Source organism: Mirounga leonina, unplaced genomic scaffold (assembly GCF_011800145.1).
Source record: "Mirounga leonina isolate KUSES-001 unplaced genomic scaffold, KU_Mleo_1.0 Mir_154, whole genome shotgun sequence".
Taxonomy (NCBI): domain Eukaryota; kingdom Metazoa; phylum Chordata; class Mammalia; order Carnivora; family Phocidae; genus Mirounga; species Mirounga leonina.
Genome location: NW_023270389.1, coordinates 9,798,715 through 9,815,043, shown reverse-complemented (window position 1 = coordinate 9,815,043; position 16,329 = coordinate 9,798,715). Strand labels below are relative to the sequence as shown.

At 39.5% G+C, this 16,329-nt stretch overlaps 1 protein-coding gene across 1 annotated transcript in view; it reads right to left on the bottom strand.

The window, feature by feature from the left end:
- AIDA (axin interactor, dorsalization associated) overlaps nt 1–16,161 on the bottom strand; it is a 37,718-nt gene extending 21,557 nt beyond the window's left edge. The window contains exons 1-3 of the mRNA XM_035010080.1: nt 15,857–16,161; nt 7,052–7,121; nt 386–439 (exon numbers count right to left, since the gene is read on the bottom strand). Of these exons, the coding sequence (XP_034865971.1) occupies nt 386–439; nt 7,052–7,121; nt 15,857–15,966 (234 nt within the window). The 5' untranslated portion in view covers nt 15,967–16,161. The remainder of the gene's footprint in view (nt 1–385; nt 440–7,051; nt 7,122–15,856) is intronic.
- Nucleotides 16,162–16,329: the final 168 nt, after the last annotated feature.

Below are 16,329 nucleotides of genomic sequence, written 5' to 3'. Positions count from 1 at the left end.
CCTGGGATCGAGTCCCGCATCGGGCTCATTGCTCAGTGGGGCAGCCTGCTTCTCCCTTTGCCTGCCACTCCCCCTCTTGTGCTCTCTCTCTGACAAATAAAATCTTAAAAAAAAAAAAAGAAAAAGTCCCAAACTGGATTTTGTTTGTTTTTATATTTTGGAACATTTGGGCTAAAAATAACAAAAAACTGACGTTATATCTTCTCTCTCTACAGTTTATTAAATATGAACTAAATCTTTTAATAAGAGTTTAACCCATGAATTCCTATTGCTAGAAATCTCTTCTGAGACAATACTGCTTTTAGCATTAATGCTTAAAGTTTATTAGAATAGTTCATAATGATTTTTTCTTATATCACAAAGCAGGAAAAAAACCTGTGTTTACCTGTAAAGCTGCACTTCGTAATTCCAAACATGTTGCAATTTTGCCTATGGTTTTCTGTAGGAAAAAGAAAAAGCTATAAATACCAAATATATTGCAACTGTTAGTTGTCAAAACCATGGAGTTAATTTTTATTAGTAAGGGATCTATACTTTTTTTAAAGTTAAATTTTATTTCTTTGTAGCATCTTGCAGATTTTAGAAAAGAGAAACAGGAGGCAAAGGGCTAGGATAAGGGAGAGAATGTGAGTCCATATTCTCTCCTGACCTAACTACCACGACCAATTTTAAATCAAGTTTGCTCTGATGACAGCTTTAGATTTATTTAAAGGTCAATGAAAAGGACTTCCAACATCTTCCCTCCCAAGCTTTGCCTTCTCTTAATCTCCATTAAGCCTGAAATTCGCTAAAAGATTTAAAATAAAAAATATCTGAAAGCTAGCAAAATGGTATCATTTAATTTTGAAATAGGTCCAATCTTGACTTGTCTAATTAAATGTGTAGGTAATACTCAGCAAAATCAATACTTGTGATGAATGGTGGCAAGTTTTATAGTCAGATCTGTCTTAGATGGGCTATAAGATGGATAAAAATAATAGGGTATAGCTCTTGCTTTTAACAAGCTCAAGTTATATTATGTGAGATGAGACGCTACAAAATCACTGTAATATAAAGAAGAGACACTTGATTCTTATCAGCTTTAGCAAAGTAAGCCATTACACATGAAGAAATTGTGCAAGAATCTGTGTTAGAAATCAAGCCCCAGTAACTGGGAGGATTTGTCAAACTGAAGAGTTTAGAAAACTCACAGTTCAGTTGTCTAAAGTCTCAAACTGAAAGCAGAGGGATATTAGGTTTGAAACATGAAAAGTGAGTGTGTGCGCGCGCGTGTGCTGGGGGAAGCCATGGTCTTTCTGAAGGGGACCTTCCAGGACGAGCGGAGGAATCTGTTATTACTGTAGCAATAAATTACACAAAGGTTTTTGAATAGAAGAATGACCTTTAGGAAGACTGTTAAGACAACGGTCTCCACAGGCTGGGGGAGAAAAGGGCAAAGACTACAGGTAAGAGCAATCAGGTTATTCCGGGTAAATGTGAATCAGAACAAGAACATGGACAGCTAGAGTGGAAATAAAGAGGAGGAGACCCACAGAAGAAATACCTGTAAGAATAGGCAGCTGAATCAGGCCCATCGACATTTTTAAGTCCTTCCAAAAAAAGGGCATTTCTTATGTTTTTATTAGGAATAAATCCAGACCATAAAAGTGAAGTATTTATGTACAACACTTGCAATGCCTTCACCACAAAACATTCTTGGGAAAAAAATGACATGTTTTTTCTACACGTAACTGATCACTTGCAGAAGTTTAGTAAATTGGATTTTCACTTTCTTTATAAGATAAACGAGGAGCAAAGAGGTGTAACAGGTACTGGCCTGGCCCCTGGTACGCAGGCTAGTGGGCACTATGCAATTATCTTATCGACAGTCAACAGCTGGTAAAGCCAACTCCAGCCACTCCTGAGTAAGACAGGACCCTTGGCCAAGGAATAAGAAACACTCTCTATCTCCACAATCTGTAAAAATTCCTTTTAATCCCAATATCACAATTTAGAAAATACCCTATTTTATTCTGAAATTTTACATTTAAAGATTACATCTAAATTTAGTAACTTCAAAAGGACTCATCTATTTACTCTCTCAAATAGCTACTGCATAAGAACCAGCAATAGTCTTTTCTACATAAAATCTAATATCCCCATTGTTGTTTAAATATACCACTCAACTATGACAAAACTAGGTGACTTAAATATATATAAATAAAATTTATATATGTTTTATTTGTATGTATAAAAACATAAATATATAATAATAAAGTAATGGCTAACAGCTATTGAGTACTCACATCTCCTAAGTGAGTTACACGCATTAATTCATGTAATCCTCATTATAACCCTGAGTTAGAGACAATCATTTTACTGAAGAGACGTTAAGCAACTTGCCCTAGACATCCATGTCTTCTATACATATAATAGTGATATGTACAATAAAGTGATATACTTATTTTAATACCATTTGGCCATACTTTTTAGGTTCTTTTAAAAATGCTTTCTAAAAAGGATTCTGTATTAAGTGAGATGTATCAATGAGTAAGTCTTTAGAAATAGTAACTTTCTTTCATTTACTATAAAATCCATTTGATTTGAGACTGTTAACATTTAAGGTAAAATGCAGTTTAACAATTACTATTCCACTAACAACCTATTTTAAATTTAAACATTTCTGCAAGTTAAGCAGAAGCAACAGCTTTTTACACAGAATCTACTGAACTATGGCAAAATACCAATAGGCATTATTCATAACTACTTTAAGGGACCACACCCAACATCAGTATTAAAAGGGAGCGAAACACTATCATTTTCAGCTGCAGCAATGACTTTTAAAACATGCAGCATTTATTGATGTCAAAATCAAGTGCCTGCTACTGTAACCGTGTCACCTTTCTTAGAAACAAATGGTTAGGAAAAATGATTAAGCAGTACCAGGTCACTTGTGTCCACATATTAAATACTGACTATTAACTAAGGTACATTAAGACTAAGCACTGAAGGTAAATGAAGTTTAGTTTTAAAAAATTTAAATTATTAGCACCTCATTCAAATTAACTGCTCATGCTTAATACGGTACAGAAATGGAAAATGTTCTCGTTTTTAGAATACTGGCTATTTTGTCATTGGTAGGGAAATTAATAAAAAGAGCAGCTAAGGAAAAGATGGGAAAAAAACAGACAAAGAGCCAAGTTAATTTTGCTAAAACACATTCAATTTACATAAGGAAAAAATTGAAAAAATACATATAAAGTAGTACCATCTCAATCCAGACTTAATTTTTTGATTTAAATAGCCAGTCATCTACCCTCTAGCCAGGGGGAGGCTGGGATAGGAGAAAGAGGGGAAGGTGGAGGAGACAGTGGAAAGGGGGAACCTATAAAATATAAAACAAGCGCATAGTGCTGGAACTCTCATTACTACCAAACTCGATTCAAAACAGGGAAAAACTTTCTAAGCATCATGAGACAGGATGTTCTCTTCTGTCCAGAAACTTACATGAGAAAATCTACGACACCAAAGTAGGGAATTTAATGGAATGAAAGCTTTTGGCAGCTATTCTTTGGCTACTAAACTCAGTTGTTATAATGACAAAACTATTGAGGATTGAAATGAGAGCTAAGTCAACTAATCATAAGGGAGGATCAAATAAGAACCCTCAACTTTCTCATTTTCCAACAGAAATCTTTGAGAATATTATGAATAGCAAATCCACGTGAAGATTTTTTTAAATCACTGATTAGGTTTAGAGAGATCAGTAATTCTGCCCTAGAGTTTAGATTTAAGATAAATACTGCGAAGATGTGTATGTTTTCTCAAAAATTAGTATTTTTCTGATCTTAAATAGTTAAATATGGATAAATATCAATAACCTAAGACCCAACAAAGCATTTATTCATCAACTTTTTCAAAGCTTATTGTGAGCAAGACAGTAAAAAGCTTCATAAAGAAATATTGGTTGGTTTTTAAGAAAATTTTTAGAAGTCCCACAAACTATGAATGGTTAGCATAATTCTAAGATTTGTCACCATTACAAAAACACTGAGAATAGCAAAAGCGTAAAAACTATAATTCAAAATAGAAAACATAAAGAACAGTTTTGCTTAGAATAATAGAAGGCATATTCTGCGTTTTTCCTCTTTTGAGGAAAACGCAACTGAGTTTCTTCTCCTTTGGCTTATGTGCCAGATCTGGCATTCAATTAATTTTGCAGACCTAACAGTTGGTTTCGAAATCTCCCATAACATGTTCTTTGGAACACTAGACCCAATGAAGTGTTCTATAAAGGGGGGGGGGGGGCCCTCCAAAAGCAAACAAATTTAAGAAACACTCCATTACCCAAAGTCTTTTAAAAAATTCAACACACACATTAGCATGTTAAAAGCCCTGACAAGTCACAAACTCCCTGTTCAAATAACATCTATTAATTTTTCAGAGCCAGTGTTCCCCCAGATCACATCTGGGAAGTCTTTGTTTCCTAATCATTAACTTGGAGACTCTTGTGTGACATTCAAAAATAAGGTCTGTATGTCAGTATGGGTTTTTTTGGCCCATTGTGAATGTTTCACTTGTATTTTTAAAGAAAATTAAATTTGTAAATGCATACAACTTGCCTTAGGTTCCTAATGTAGTACAGAATGATTTGGGGGTCCTTCTCTGAGCCCAAGGAATAGGCAGGCAGGTACACAAGTGGCAGCCACAGGTGCCCCTTAGGCAGGTATTATAAATAACAAATCCCTCCGAAATCAGGCCTCCAGGGAAGGAGGAGGTACAGAAAACTTCAAAGGTATGAGTCATTAGAAGATGTAGGGATATCTTCTAAGATCATTTAGGGTTATCTAATCCCTCATCTCATACATAAGGAAATAAGGGCCGGGGACAGAGCCCAGATTCAAGACCAAGTCCAGATCTCAGGCTTTTCCTCTAGGTCATGCTGCCTCCCAGGCCTTATGGGAGTGTAAGACCTGTGGGTCTGTGTCAACTGAAAAAAAGGCAGCTAAGGAACAGCTATAAATTAAAAGATAAAGAGCATTATTGAACACCAGCTTCAGCCTTAGAAAGTTAAAGAAAATTAAGAAAAAGTTTATTTTTTCTTGATGGTTTAATCATTGTATGAAAAAGCTCATTTCTTGATGGCATTTTAAAAAACTGTGCTTTGTTTTAGGTCAACTCACCTACTATTTGAGGTCATGTTGCTCATAGGCCCTATACCTAAGCAAGAGGTGCTGGTGACAAAGCATATAAGTAAGACAAGGCAAATAGGTGATTAAAGTATTGGGAGTGGGGGGAGGTGGTCATGAAACTTTTTAAAAATTCCCTAAGCTTTCATCTGTTTCCATATTCATAACACACTCTGTTAGCTATTATTAATTTGCATACTCAAATATTTGAGATTGTTTCAAAATTAATTTTGTGATGTCAGCTGATCACTTCCTAATCAATTCCTAGAGTTTACAAATCTTATAGAGGTGATAAAGCATATAGTCTTTGTTCCTTTCCTCAAGCAAACCAATCATTTCTTCTGTGGTAATTATTTTCCGGGGCTCAAATCCTAAATTTCCTAAATCTACTGCATACATTAACAATTGTAAAGGAAAAAAGAAAAATGCACCTCTAAATTGTAGTGATGTTTTCTTTTCTCAATACAAAAAAAGTACAGTAGAGGATGTAGATACTAAGTATTTTTAAAATGCAAATATCCTAACTTGTGTAAGAAATATAGCTAATCCTAATCTTTAGAGTTTTTATCTGTTCAAACATCTATAAGTAGAGTCAAATGAATATAGGCAAAAGGACTAAAATAAATCTTAGGCTTACTTAAAACACGTGCAGAAAACCATTCCCACCCCTTGTACAGAAAAATGATTAATAAAAACAAATTAAGTCACTACAGTTTTCACAGTGTCTTTTCTTAAGAGATGAGGGAAAAACTGACACAGTAATTTTTTTTCATTATCTACAAGATTAAAATTTGACTTAACACTAGATACTTTGAGCCAGGAAAAAATGGGACTTGTTTCTTCCTGTTTCTTCTCACTCTTTGAAAGCAAAGCTTCTTAAAGTATCCATCCCACTTTTTATAATCTCTAAAAGTCCAGGGCATTGACTCAACACATTAAAATCTTAATTCAAGAGCACCACTGAGACATTTTGCAACCTTATGCATTTATTTTGCTGATGGATTCTTATGCCAAATTCTTGACTTGAACAATTTTTTAAAAATTATTATTTTAGGGGCGCCTGGGTGGCTCAGTTGCTTGCTCATCTGCCTTTGGCTCGGGTCATGATTCCAGGGTCCTGGGATAGAGCCCCGTATCAGGCTCCTTGCTCAGCGGAAAGCCTGCTTCTCCCTCTCCCTCTGCCTGATGCTCCCCTTACTTGTGCTCTGTCAAATAAATAAAATCTTAAAAATAAATAAAATCATTATTTTATTATTAATTTTTTTCAGTGATGGTTTTTTTTTTTTTTTTTCTTTTGGCTTTGTGTTTGTTTTTTGTTTTTTTTTTTTTTAAAGATTTTATTTATTTATTTGACAGAGAGAGACACAGCGAGAGAGGGAACACAAGCAGGGGGAGTGGGAGAGGGAGAAGCAGGCTTCCCGCTGAGCAGGGAGCCCGATGCGGGGCTCAATCCCAGGACCCCGGGATCCCGACCTGAGCCAAAGGCAGACGCTTAATGACTGAGCCACCCAGGCGCCCCTTTGTGTTTGTTTTGAGAGGAGGAAGAAGGGGTTAAGAAAATTCAGAGTTAAATAAGTACTGAAGTTGGACATAATTACTCACAGTCAAACTTCAGCCTCTGGAATCTACCCCTCTCCCAACCAAAGTGTAGACAGTCTCCACTAAAGTTAAAGTCTAAATGGCTGAGTCGAGAAATTCATCAAGTGAGAAAGTCACTAAGTAGTAAATCATCTCTCAGCGATCACTTTATGTTCCCCAATGCATAATCAGTGTCATTCTTTGTACTCAAGTATAACAGTTTCTGTTGTTTTTGCTTAATGGCTTGAAAGACAGAATCCTTTTCATTTGGAATCTGATAATATGTAGACATTATTTTATAGTACCTTTTGTTCTTCTGTGAATTCAGAATTATTGTGTTGAGCTTGGGCCTCTTTTTGTAGATGTCTTGCTAATCTGTAAGAAGAAAAAAACATATTCTTTAGAATTGAAGGAAAGCAAACTATCCCAAGTGCAACAAGGTGAAATAATTTAAATCTTTATTTTTTTTAAAGATTTTATTTATTTATTTGACAGAGACAGAGACAGTGAGAGAGGGAACACAAGCAGGGGGAGTGGGAGAGGGAGAAGCAGGTTTCCCGCCGCGCGCAGAGAGCCCGATGTAGGGCTCAATCCCAGGACTCTGGGACCAGGACCCGAGCCAAAGGCAGACACTTAATGACTGAGCCACCCAGGCACCCCTAATCTAAATCTTTTAAAAAACAGGGGCGCCTGGGTGGCTCAGTTGGTTAAGCGACTGCCTTCGGCTCAGGTCATGATCCTGGAGTCCTGTGATTGAGTCCCACATCGGGCTCCCTGCTCAGCGGGGGGTCTGCTTCTCCCTCTGACCCTCTTCCCTCTCGTGCTCTCTGTCTCTCATTCTCTCTCTCAAATGAATAAATAAAATCTTAAAATAAATAAATAAATCTTTAAAAAAACAGACAATGAGGTACAATAATATTTTGCTATGTTTTCAAAGTATAAATCTACATTATCTTTAGAATCAGACTCTATACAATAACAATGAAAATAAGATACAATGCTTTTTTTTACCATTGCACTGGGACAAATTTCAGCTCTAGGCAGTAAAAACAGAATCTTAGAGCTGGAAAGAATCTCAAATGGCAACTAATCCAACTTTCTTTAGTATGCATGAATTTCTTCTTTAACAAGCCAATAAGCAGTTGTCCAGATTTTGCTTAAACACTTCCAGGGAGCACCAGTAATAGTACCAGCCAGAGACACTTTATCAGTCTATCATTAATTTGCTGATAAGATTAGTCCAAATAACAGCCATGACAAAATGATAAGTCTATTAAATTATGCTTTTCAAAACATTTTTTCATGAAAAATAAAATCCTCCACCGATCAGACATGAAAATCATCGTTTGCCCAATTATCATTCTTAAAAATAGCAGCTAGGCCTTGGATGAGTTTTCAAGGATGGATCTGTGTGTTACTAGCCCAAACTCAACAGTAAGGATCCAAAGCTCTTTTTTTTTTTTTTTTTAAGATTTTATTTATTTTGACAGAGAAAGAGAGCGCGCACATGCGCAGGGGGAGAGGCAGAGGCAGAAGCAGACTCCCCACTGAGCAAGGAGCTGGATGCGGGACTTGATCCCAGGACCCTGGGATCATGACCTGAGCTGAATGCAGGCACTTAACCGACTGAGCCAAGCAGGCATCCCCAAAGCTCTTTCTGAGACAACAAAACTAAAAGATTGACTCTTACAATGAAACATTAAAAGGACAAATAACTCAATTTTAAAACGGGAAAAGAATATGAACATCTGTTTTAAAGACTTATTTATTTATTTTAGAGAGCGTGAGCAAGCGTGAACAGGGGGAGGGGCATAGGGAGAGAGAAGCGGGGGAAGCAGACTCCCCGCTAAGCATGGAGCCTGACTCAAGGCTCAGTCTCACAACCCTGAGATCATGACCTGAGCCGAAACCAAGAGTAGGACGCTTAACCGACTGAGGCACACAGAGGTCCCTTGAACATTTTTTCCAAAGAAGATATAAAAATGGTCAATAAGCGCATTAATATCATATCATTAGTCATTAGGGAAATACAAATCAAAACCACAATGAGATACCACCTCATACCCACTAGGATGGGTACAATTTCTAAAAAGAGAGAGAGAAAAAAATAATGGTGTTGGCAAGGATATGAAAATTTGGAACCTTCATACAGGGCTGGTAGGAATGTAAAATGATGCAGTTGCTGTGGAAAACAGTTTGGCAGTTCCTCAAAAGTTAAACATAGAGTTACCATACATATAACCCAGCAATTTCAAAATTCTAGGTATAGTCCAAGAACTGAAAACATGCTCACACATAAAAACCTGTACACGGATGTTCACAGCAGCAGCATTATGCATAATAGCCCAAAACGGAAAACACCCATAATGTCTATCAACTGCAGAATGGATAAACAAAATGTGGTGCATCCATTCAATGAAAGAGGATTTGGCCGCAAAGAAGAATGAAGATTGATACATGCTACAACATGGATGAACCTCAAAAACATTACGCTAAATGAAAGAAGCCAGATGAAAAAAAAAAAAATCACATGATTCTATTTATACAAAATGTCCAGAATGGATAAATCCATAGAGACATTAGATTTGTGGTTGCCAGGGGCTGGGGTAAGGAAGGAATTGAGAGTGACTGGTATCAGGTATGGGGCTTGAGGGCGATGCAAATGTTCTGAAATGAGATGGTGGTGATGGTTGCATAACACTGTGAATATACTAGAACGACCAAACTGTACAACTTCATAGTGCAAAATCTTACGTTATGTGATATTTATCCCAGTTTTTAGGAATTTGTGGGGAGCGGGGGAAAAGACCCCAAAGAATCAAGAGATTCTTTGGTGAAACATTTTGTAACTGGGAAAAGAATTTAAAACCGTAATTCTCAAGCATACTATACTATTCTGGGAGGGGAATGGAAGCAAGAATGCAAAGGGTAGCAAGTGTTAGATTTCCTACCACGCTCACTGCAACAGACAGTTCACAAGAGTTTCCAAAACAAGTCTTCTTTTCTATGCAATCATGTCTTTAAAGATCAGGTGTAAAGTTCATTATATTTGATGGCCTCCATCCAATCTATGAAAGGTATGCATCCTCCTTATCATAAAATAAGAAAACTCCTACATAAAATCATTGACATTTGCAAGGAATCACTCCACTATGTTATTTAAACTGTTTCCATCCATTTATTTATTTTACCTCAAAGGTAGAAACCCCCTAATATTATCCTATGATGTCATTTAGAGACCCACTCTTTGTGGATTCTATACAGGAGATAGCACAAATAGAAACAGACATAGGGGCGCCTGGGTGGCTCAGTTGTTAAGCGTCTGCCTTCAGCTCAGGTCATGATCCCGGAGTCCTGGGATCCAGCCCCACATCAGGCTCCCTGCTCAGCGGGAAGCCTGCTTCTCCCTCTCTCACTCCCCCTGCCTGTGTTCCCTCTCTCGTGGTCTCTCTCTGTCAAATAAATAAATAAAATCTTAAAAAAAAAAAAAAAGAAAGAAACAGACATAGCCATTATCCTTGTCCTTGCTCTGCAGTTGGTTTCTAACTCTTGCTGGCCTACCACTTATATGAATTTCTCTTTTAGGAATTAGTCTATATTTAATGATGTCAACTACATATCCACAATCTCAGGGAAGTTATAATGTGGCACAGTGTCTCTATTTGAAGAGTTGTACACATAATATGCTAATAGTGACTGTTAACTTAAGCAGGGTCACTGTCAGAAGAAAAGGGGTAGCTCTAAACTGCTCAAATGCTAATAATCAGCAGACAAGGATGTTAAATTCAAACAGAATCCTGCTTTTAAAAATTAGGCCACAGACTGGGAGGAAATATTTGCAAATCATATATGTGATAAAGGGCCTGTATCCAGAATATATAAAGAACCCTTATAAACTCAATAGGTAAAAGACAAACAACTCAATTAAAAAATGGGCAAAAGATTTGAATAGACATCTCCCAAACCAGATTTACAGAAGGAAAATAAGCATCATAAGAAGATGCTCAGCATCATTAGTCATAAGAGAAAGGCAAATTAAAACTACAGTGAACTACACTATATACCTACTAGAATGGCTATAACAGAAAAGACAATGACAAGTGCCATCAAGATGGAGAACAGTAATTCTGAAACACTGCTGATAGAAATGTAAAACTGTATAGCCCCTCTGGACAATATGTCAGTTTCCTTCAAAAAGTACACATAAATTTACCACATTAACCAGAAATTCCACTCTTTGATATCTACCCCCCCAAAATATATATATATATATATGTGTGTACACAAAGACTTACATGTGAATGTTCACAACAGCATTACTGATAACAGTAAAAAAGTAGGAACAACTCAAATGCCCCTTAACTAGTGAAAGGATACACAAATGTGGTATATCCATACAACGTAATGCTATTCAGCAGTAAAAAAGGAACAAAGTACCGATATACGTTCAACATGGATGAACCTCAAACACATTATGCTAAATCCAAGAAGTCACATACAAAAGATCACATTTTATATGATTCCATTTACATGAAATGTCCAGAAAAGACAAAATCTTTAGACAGAATGTAGATTAGCGGTTGCCTGGGGCTGGAGCAGGAATATGGAGTGATTGCAAATGGGCACAAAGGAGCTTTGTGGGGTGATGGAAAGGTTATAAAATTTGATTGTAGTGATGGCTGTACAACTTGGTAAATTTACTAAAAAAATCACTGGACTGTACATGTAAAATGGGTGAATTCCATGGTATGTAAGTTATACGATTTTAAAAACTTTTTTAAAGACCTGGGTAAAAAAAAAATTAAATTTCTAAATCCATAAATGACTGCACCATTTTAAGACAAAGTGAGACATGATTTTGTCCATCGAGGGAAAATCCACATGCTTTGGGTATCAGATGAGCAGCTAAAAGAGTTGACATTTATTAGGAAAGGTGAGAAACCTCTCAAATATTCTCTAGAGAATAATCTCATCTTACAAGGATGCTTACAGGTCAAACAGCACTATTCTCAAGAGGGAGTTTATACTTTAAACACATAAACAAGTGACTGAAAGAAACCCCACAATCCACAACAGAAATTAGTGCTTCTCAAACTATCTGTAGTGAAGGACTAGCTTCTTCCCCCAATCTGTTCCAAGCTAACACTTCTTTAAAATATAATAAAAACTCTCATGAAGATGTCAAATCTTAAATCTCAATTCCTTTATCTCATTGCAGACCAGTACCCATCTGTGGACCTACTCTGAGTAACAATGATCAAGGCATAATAATGATGATTAAGAGCAAGTATTACTCAGTCTTCAAACTCACTCATTCATTTAACAAGTATTTATTGAGCACCCATGTGCTAGATTAATCCCTTAGCAATGATCCTGTGAAATATCTGATTCTGAGCAACAGAGTCCATACCATTCTACCAGAAGTTTGGGGTCGTGTATCCCCAGGTTGCTGAAAGAGGTGGCCTGCTTCATGGAATTGTTTTTAATTAACCATGTATATTTTGGATAGCAATCCTAGTTTTGACATATTTGTTTAAACCTTCCAACAGCACTTTAATATCAACTCAATGCTCCCACAGCATACTTCTGAATCCATATTCATTCAAAAGAATACAACATATAATTACTAAACAATTATTTAATAACAGCCTAGCATCACTAGGACACTAAGTATACAGTAAAGAATAAGACAACACCTCCAACTCTGCCCTCTCAGAGTTTACATTCAAGTGGGGAGAGAGACAATAAACCAAATGAATATGTAAAATATATTTTATTTTATTATTATTTTTTAAAGATTTTATTTATCTGACAGAGAGAGACACAGTGAGAGAGGGAACACAAGCAGGGGGAGTGGGAGAGGAAGAAGCAGGCTTCCCGCCGAGCAGGGAGCTGGATGTGGGGCTCGATCCCAGGACCCTGGGACCATGAACTGAGCCGAAGGCAGGCACTTAACAACTAAGCCACCCAGGTGCCCCAATATATTGTATTGTATTTTATTTTATTTTTTTAAGATTTATTTATTTATTTGAGAGAGCAAGAATGAGAGAGAGTACATGAGAAGGGGGAGGGTCAGAGGGAGAAGCAGGCTCCTCGCTGAGCAGGGAGCCCGATGCGGGACTCGATCCCGGGACTCCAGGATCATGACCTGAGCTGAAGGCAGTTGCTTAACCAACTGAGCCACCCAGGCGCCCCAATATATTGTATTTTAGATGATGATAAATACTATGGGAAAAAATTAAGCAGGATTTGGGAGGGGGGCATTTAGGATGTGCAAGACTGAGGTAGAGGGAGTTGGGGTGGATAACAGGTTTCATAATTTTAAATAAGGTAGCCAGAAAGGACCTCACTGAGAAGATAATATCTGAACAAAGACCTGAAGGAGGTGACCAAGCGATCCAAGCAGATGAGAGAAGAATGTTCGAGAAAAAGTACAAAAGCCCTAAGGCAGAAGCACGCTCCTGGAAACAGCAAGCAGTGTGGTAGCACATACTCTTTTCATACTTCTGTAATAGCAAAACCCAATTACTTTAAAATCCTCCATTAGGGCGCCTGGGTGGCTCAGTCGTTAAGCGTCTGCCTTCGGCTCAGGTCATGATCCCAGGGTCCTGGGATCGAGTCCCACATCAGGATCCTTGCTCCGCGGGAAGCCTGCTTCTCTCTCCCCCACTCCCCCTGCTTGTGTTCCCTCTCTTGCTGTGTCTCTCTCTGTCAAATAAATAAATAAAATCTTAAAAAAAATAAAATCCTCCATTAGAAAGACTCTCAGGGCTTTGAGGGCGGGAATCAAATCTTGTACATCTTTACATCCCCTGTTCTTGTCGTTGAAAAACAAGATTGTTTAAGCTATTAGCATTCTTACATTGTGATGGTACAAACCTGTTTCTTTCCTCCCCAATATCCCCTCTCCCATAAATTCGCTGTGTTGCAAGACCATAAAGTCCCTGCTGCCTACCCAATTAGAAATGCCAATTATCCTAGACTCTTCCTCCTTCACTCTCAACATCCAGTCACTAAATGCTGTCCATTCTTTTTTACACTATTAGTGGCCCCCAAATGGTCTCCTTTTCCGCAGCCTTTCCTTCCAAAGAGATAACTGCAAGAAAAAAAGGAAATCTGTCTTCATTTTTGAATATATTAATTTTAAATTCAACCTCATTTTATATGTAGCCTATGTGTTTACAAAATTTAAGCCAATCATTACTCCTCCGATTTAACACTGGCAGTTTTTATAATTTGAGAACTTCTCTGAATTATGAAGTTCAAAGGTTAGTATTGTGGTCCAACAACAGATTTGTATGTGGCTACTACTCTCATTGAGATGTTTCTCGAAATTCCAGCGAAACAGCTTCCATACTCAATTTTCCTTTGTAATTTCGATTGGACATGGTATTCTTCACTTTCCATTGTGAAGTCTGCTGAGTGTCAACAGCTGCTAAGTCCCACTGCATCACAAGTGAAGGCAGCTTTACATTTCAGGGTATGCGATTCTAGTTAACCCAAAGAATGAGTACACACAGGTGCTAACTGGCTACAGTCTGGTTAAGATATGTTCCCTGGTAACGAAGGAAACCTTCTCATTTGTCCAATTCACTTACACAAGGCACATTAAATAAAGTGTCTTAAGCACTGTGTAGTAGAGCAGTCAGGATTTGGAGTTAAAAAAAAAAAAAATCCCAGATTTCATTGGTAGTTTTAGGACCCCTGTTAATCTGTTTAACCTGAGCTTCCGTTTCCTCATTTTGTAAAATGAGAGTAATGTTCTCACTAAGTAGTTGCAGGAGCGAGGGAAATCAAGTGAAGATGCAAGACAGACGCTAGTACTTGTTACACTTGGCAACATGGCCCAGAGCACGGTTGTTTCCAGGGCTCTTTGAAACTACAAGTCAGTACCATGGGGGTAGAAAACATCTGCACATTTAAATTATCTTAATGGTCAGATAAAAACAAGAAACTATTGTAGGGAAAGGAAAAAGAATTTAAAGCTTCCAAGTCTCAACTGTATATTCTTTCCAGGAGACACTGAGGGGGTAAAAAAAAAAAAAAAAAAAAAGATTTTACTCGCATGGTTTCATACTCAGTAACACCTCAAACAATAATTTGCTTTTAACCAAGAAGTAATTAATGGCAACAGTTTGCAAACAACAGCATTTTAGCAGGCAGTTCTTATTTTTTCAGTAAAAGGTGCAAGAAACTAAGCAAGGTTTTATATACACGTGAATCTTGTCTTTTAATTTAAAAAACGCCCCTGAAGTGTTTTGGGGGAAGCCAGAAAGGCTGTAAGAAATCGGACTTCGGGTCAAAGATCAAAGAAACTGGTACTCACAAAGTACCCTGCGGCTCTACATTAGACACAGGACGAGGAGGAGGGACCCAAAGAGGGAGTGGTGGCTCCCGTGCGTGGTCTATTAATTTAGTTTGCTCTCTTCTGTTCACATCCTGAGCGGACTCCACCCAAAGCAACCGAGCGAGGGGGTGGGTGGGACTCACAGCCAAGCAAATAACAGTCCCAGAAACCGAAACGGAATCGAGGTGAACTGTGAAAACACGGCTCACCAGAAAGAGGGGTGGAGAAGGGGCGCCGGGGGGGACCCTTCCCTCGGCTGGTGAGACGCCCCTGTCCTCGCTGCTTCCTGGGGGCGCCCCCTCCCCTCAAGCGCCACCCGTTCCCTCCTGTCCTACACATGGGAGGAGGAAGGCACCATACAGAGCAAGGCCACTCGTCCCTGGAACGTGGGCGGGGAACACACAAGTATCCCCCAGAGATTCTAGAAGAGAAACTGAGCGGCAGCAACCTGAAAGAGGCGGGGGAGAGAAGGCAAGGAACTGCAGAGGTCGCCTGCTAGGGCGGGCGCCCCAGGAAAGGGGAGCTACCTGTTGAATGGACCCGGCCCTGCGCGGCGGAGAGGGAGGGGGCGCGGAAGCCCAGCGAGCGGACCGCCGTCTCCAGGGCAGCCTGTCCGGGGCCAGTGCGATCCCAGCCCCAGTGCCTGCGGGGGCCCCACCCTGGGAAGCCTCGGCTGCAGACAGAGATAAGAGACACCGACAGAAGAAAGGGGGAGGCGGCCCACGGGAGCCCGGCTGGCCCGCTCCCGCGGTTAGTCACTCACATCTGATACTCGTCTATCGCCTCCACCAGCTGGCCCCAAGAGTCGAAGTCGGCGCCTCTCCTAAAACTGGCGCCCCAGCGCTGCAGCAGACTCCGGGTCACCTCCGACATGGCCGGTGCCCACCCCGTCCCCTCCCGCCCCTACCCCAGCGAGGCCGGGCTCTAGGGCGCCATCCTCCCCGGGCCTGGCCCCGACATTAACAGGGCCAGGAGGAACCGCTACGGCCACCACCGCCACCCGCCGAGGAGCCGCCCAAGCCCATTTGCCGCCACAGCCAAACTTTGCGGCTCTGAAGCGGCCGCCCCGGCGAGGCTCCGCCCCGAGGCCCCGCCCCGCGTTAGGTTGAAGCCGCCCCGCTCGCGCGAGGGCCGCCATCGCTATTGCGGCTTTCTTCCTCGGCTTGGGAGGCCCGGCCGCGTCCTCTCTTCCTCTCAGGAGAAGAGACCGCAGTTCACGATAAAGACTGGGGAAGA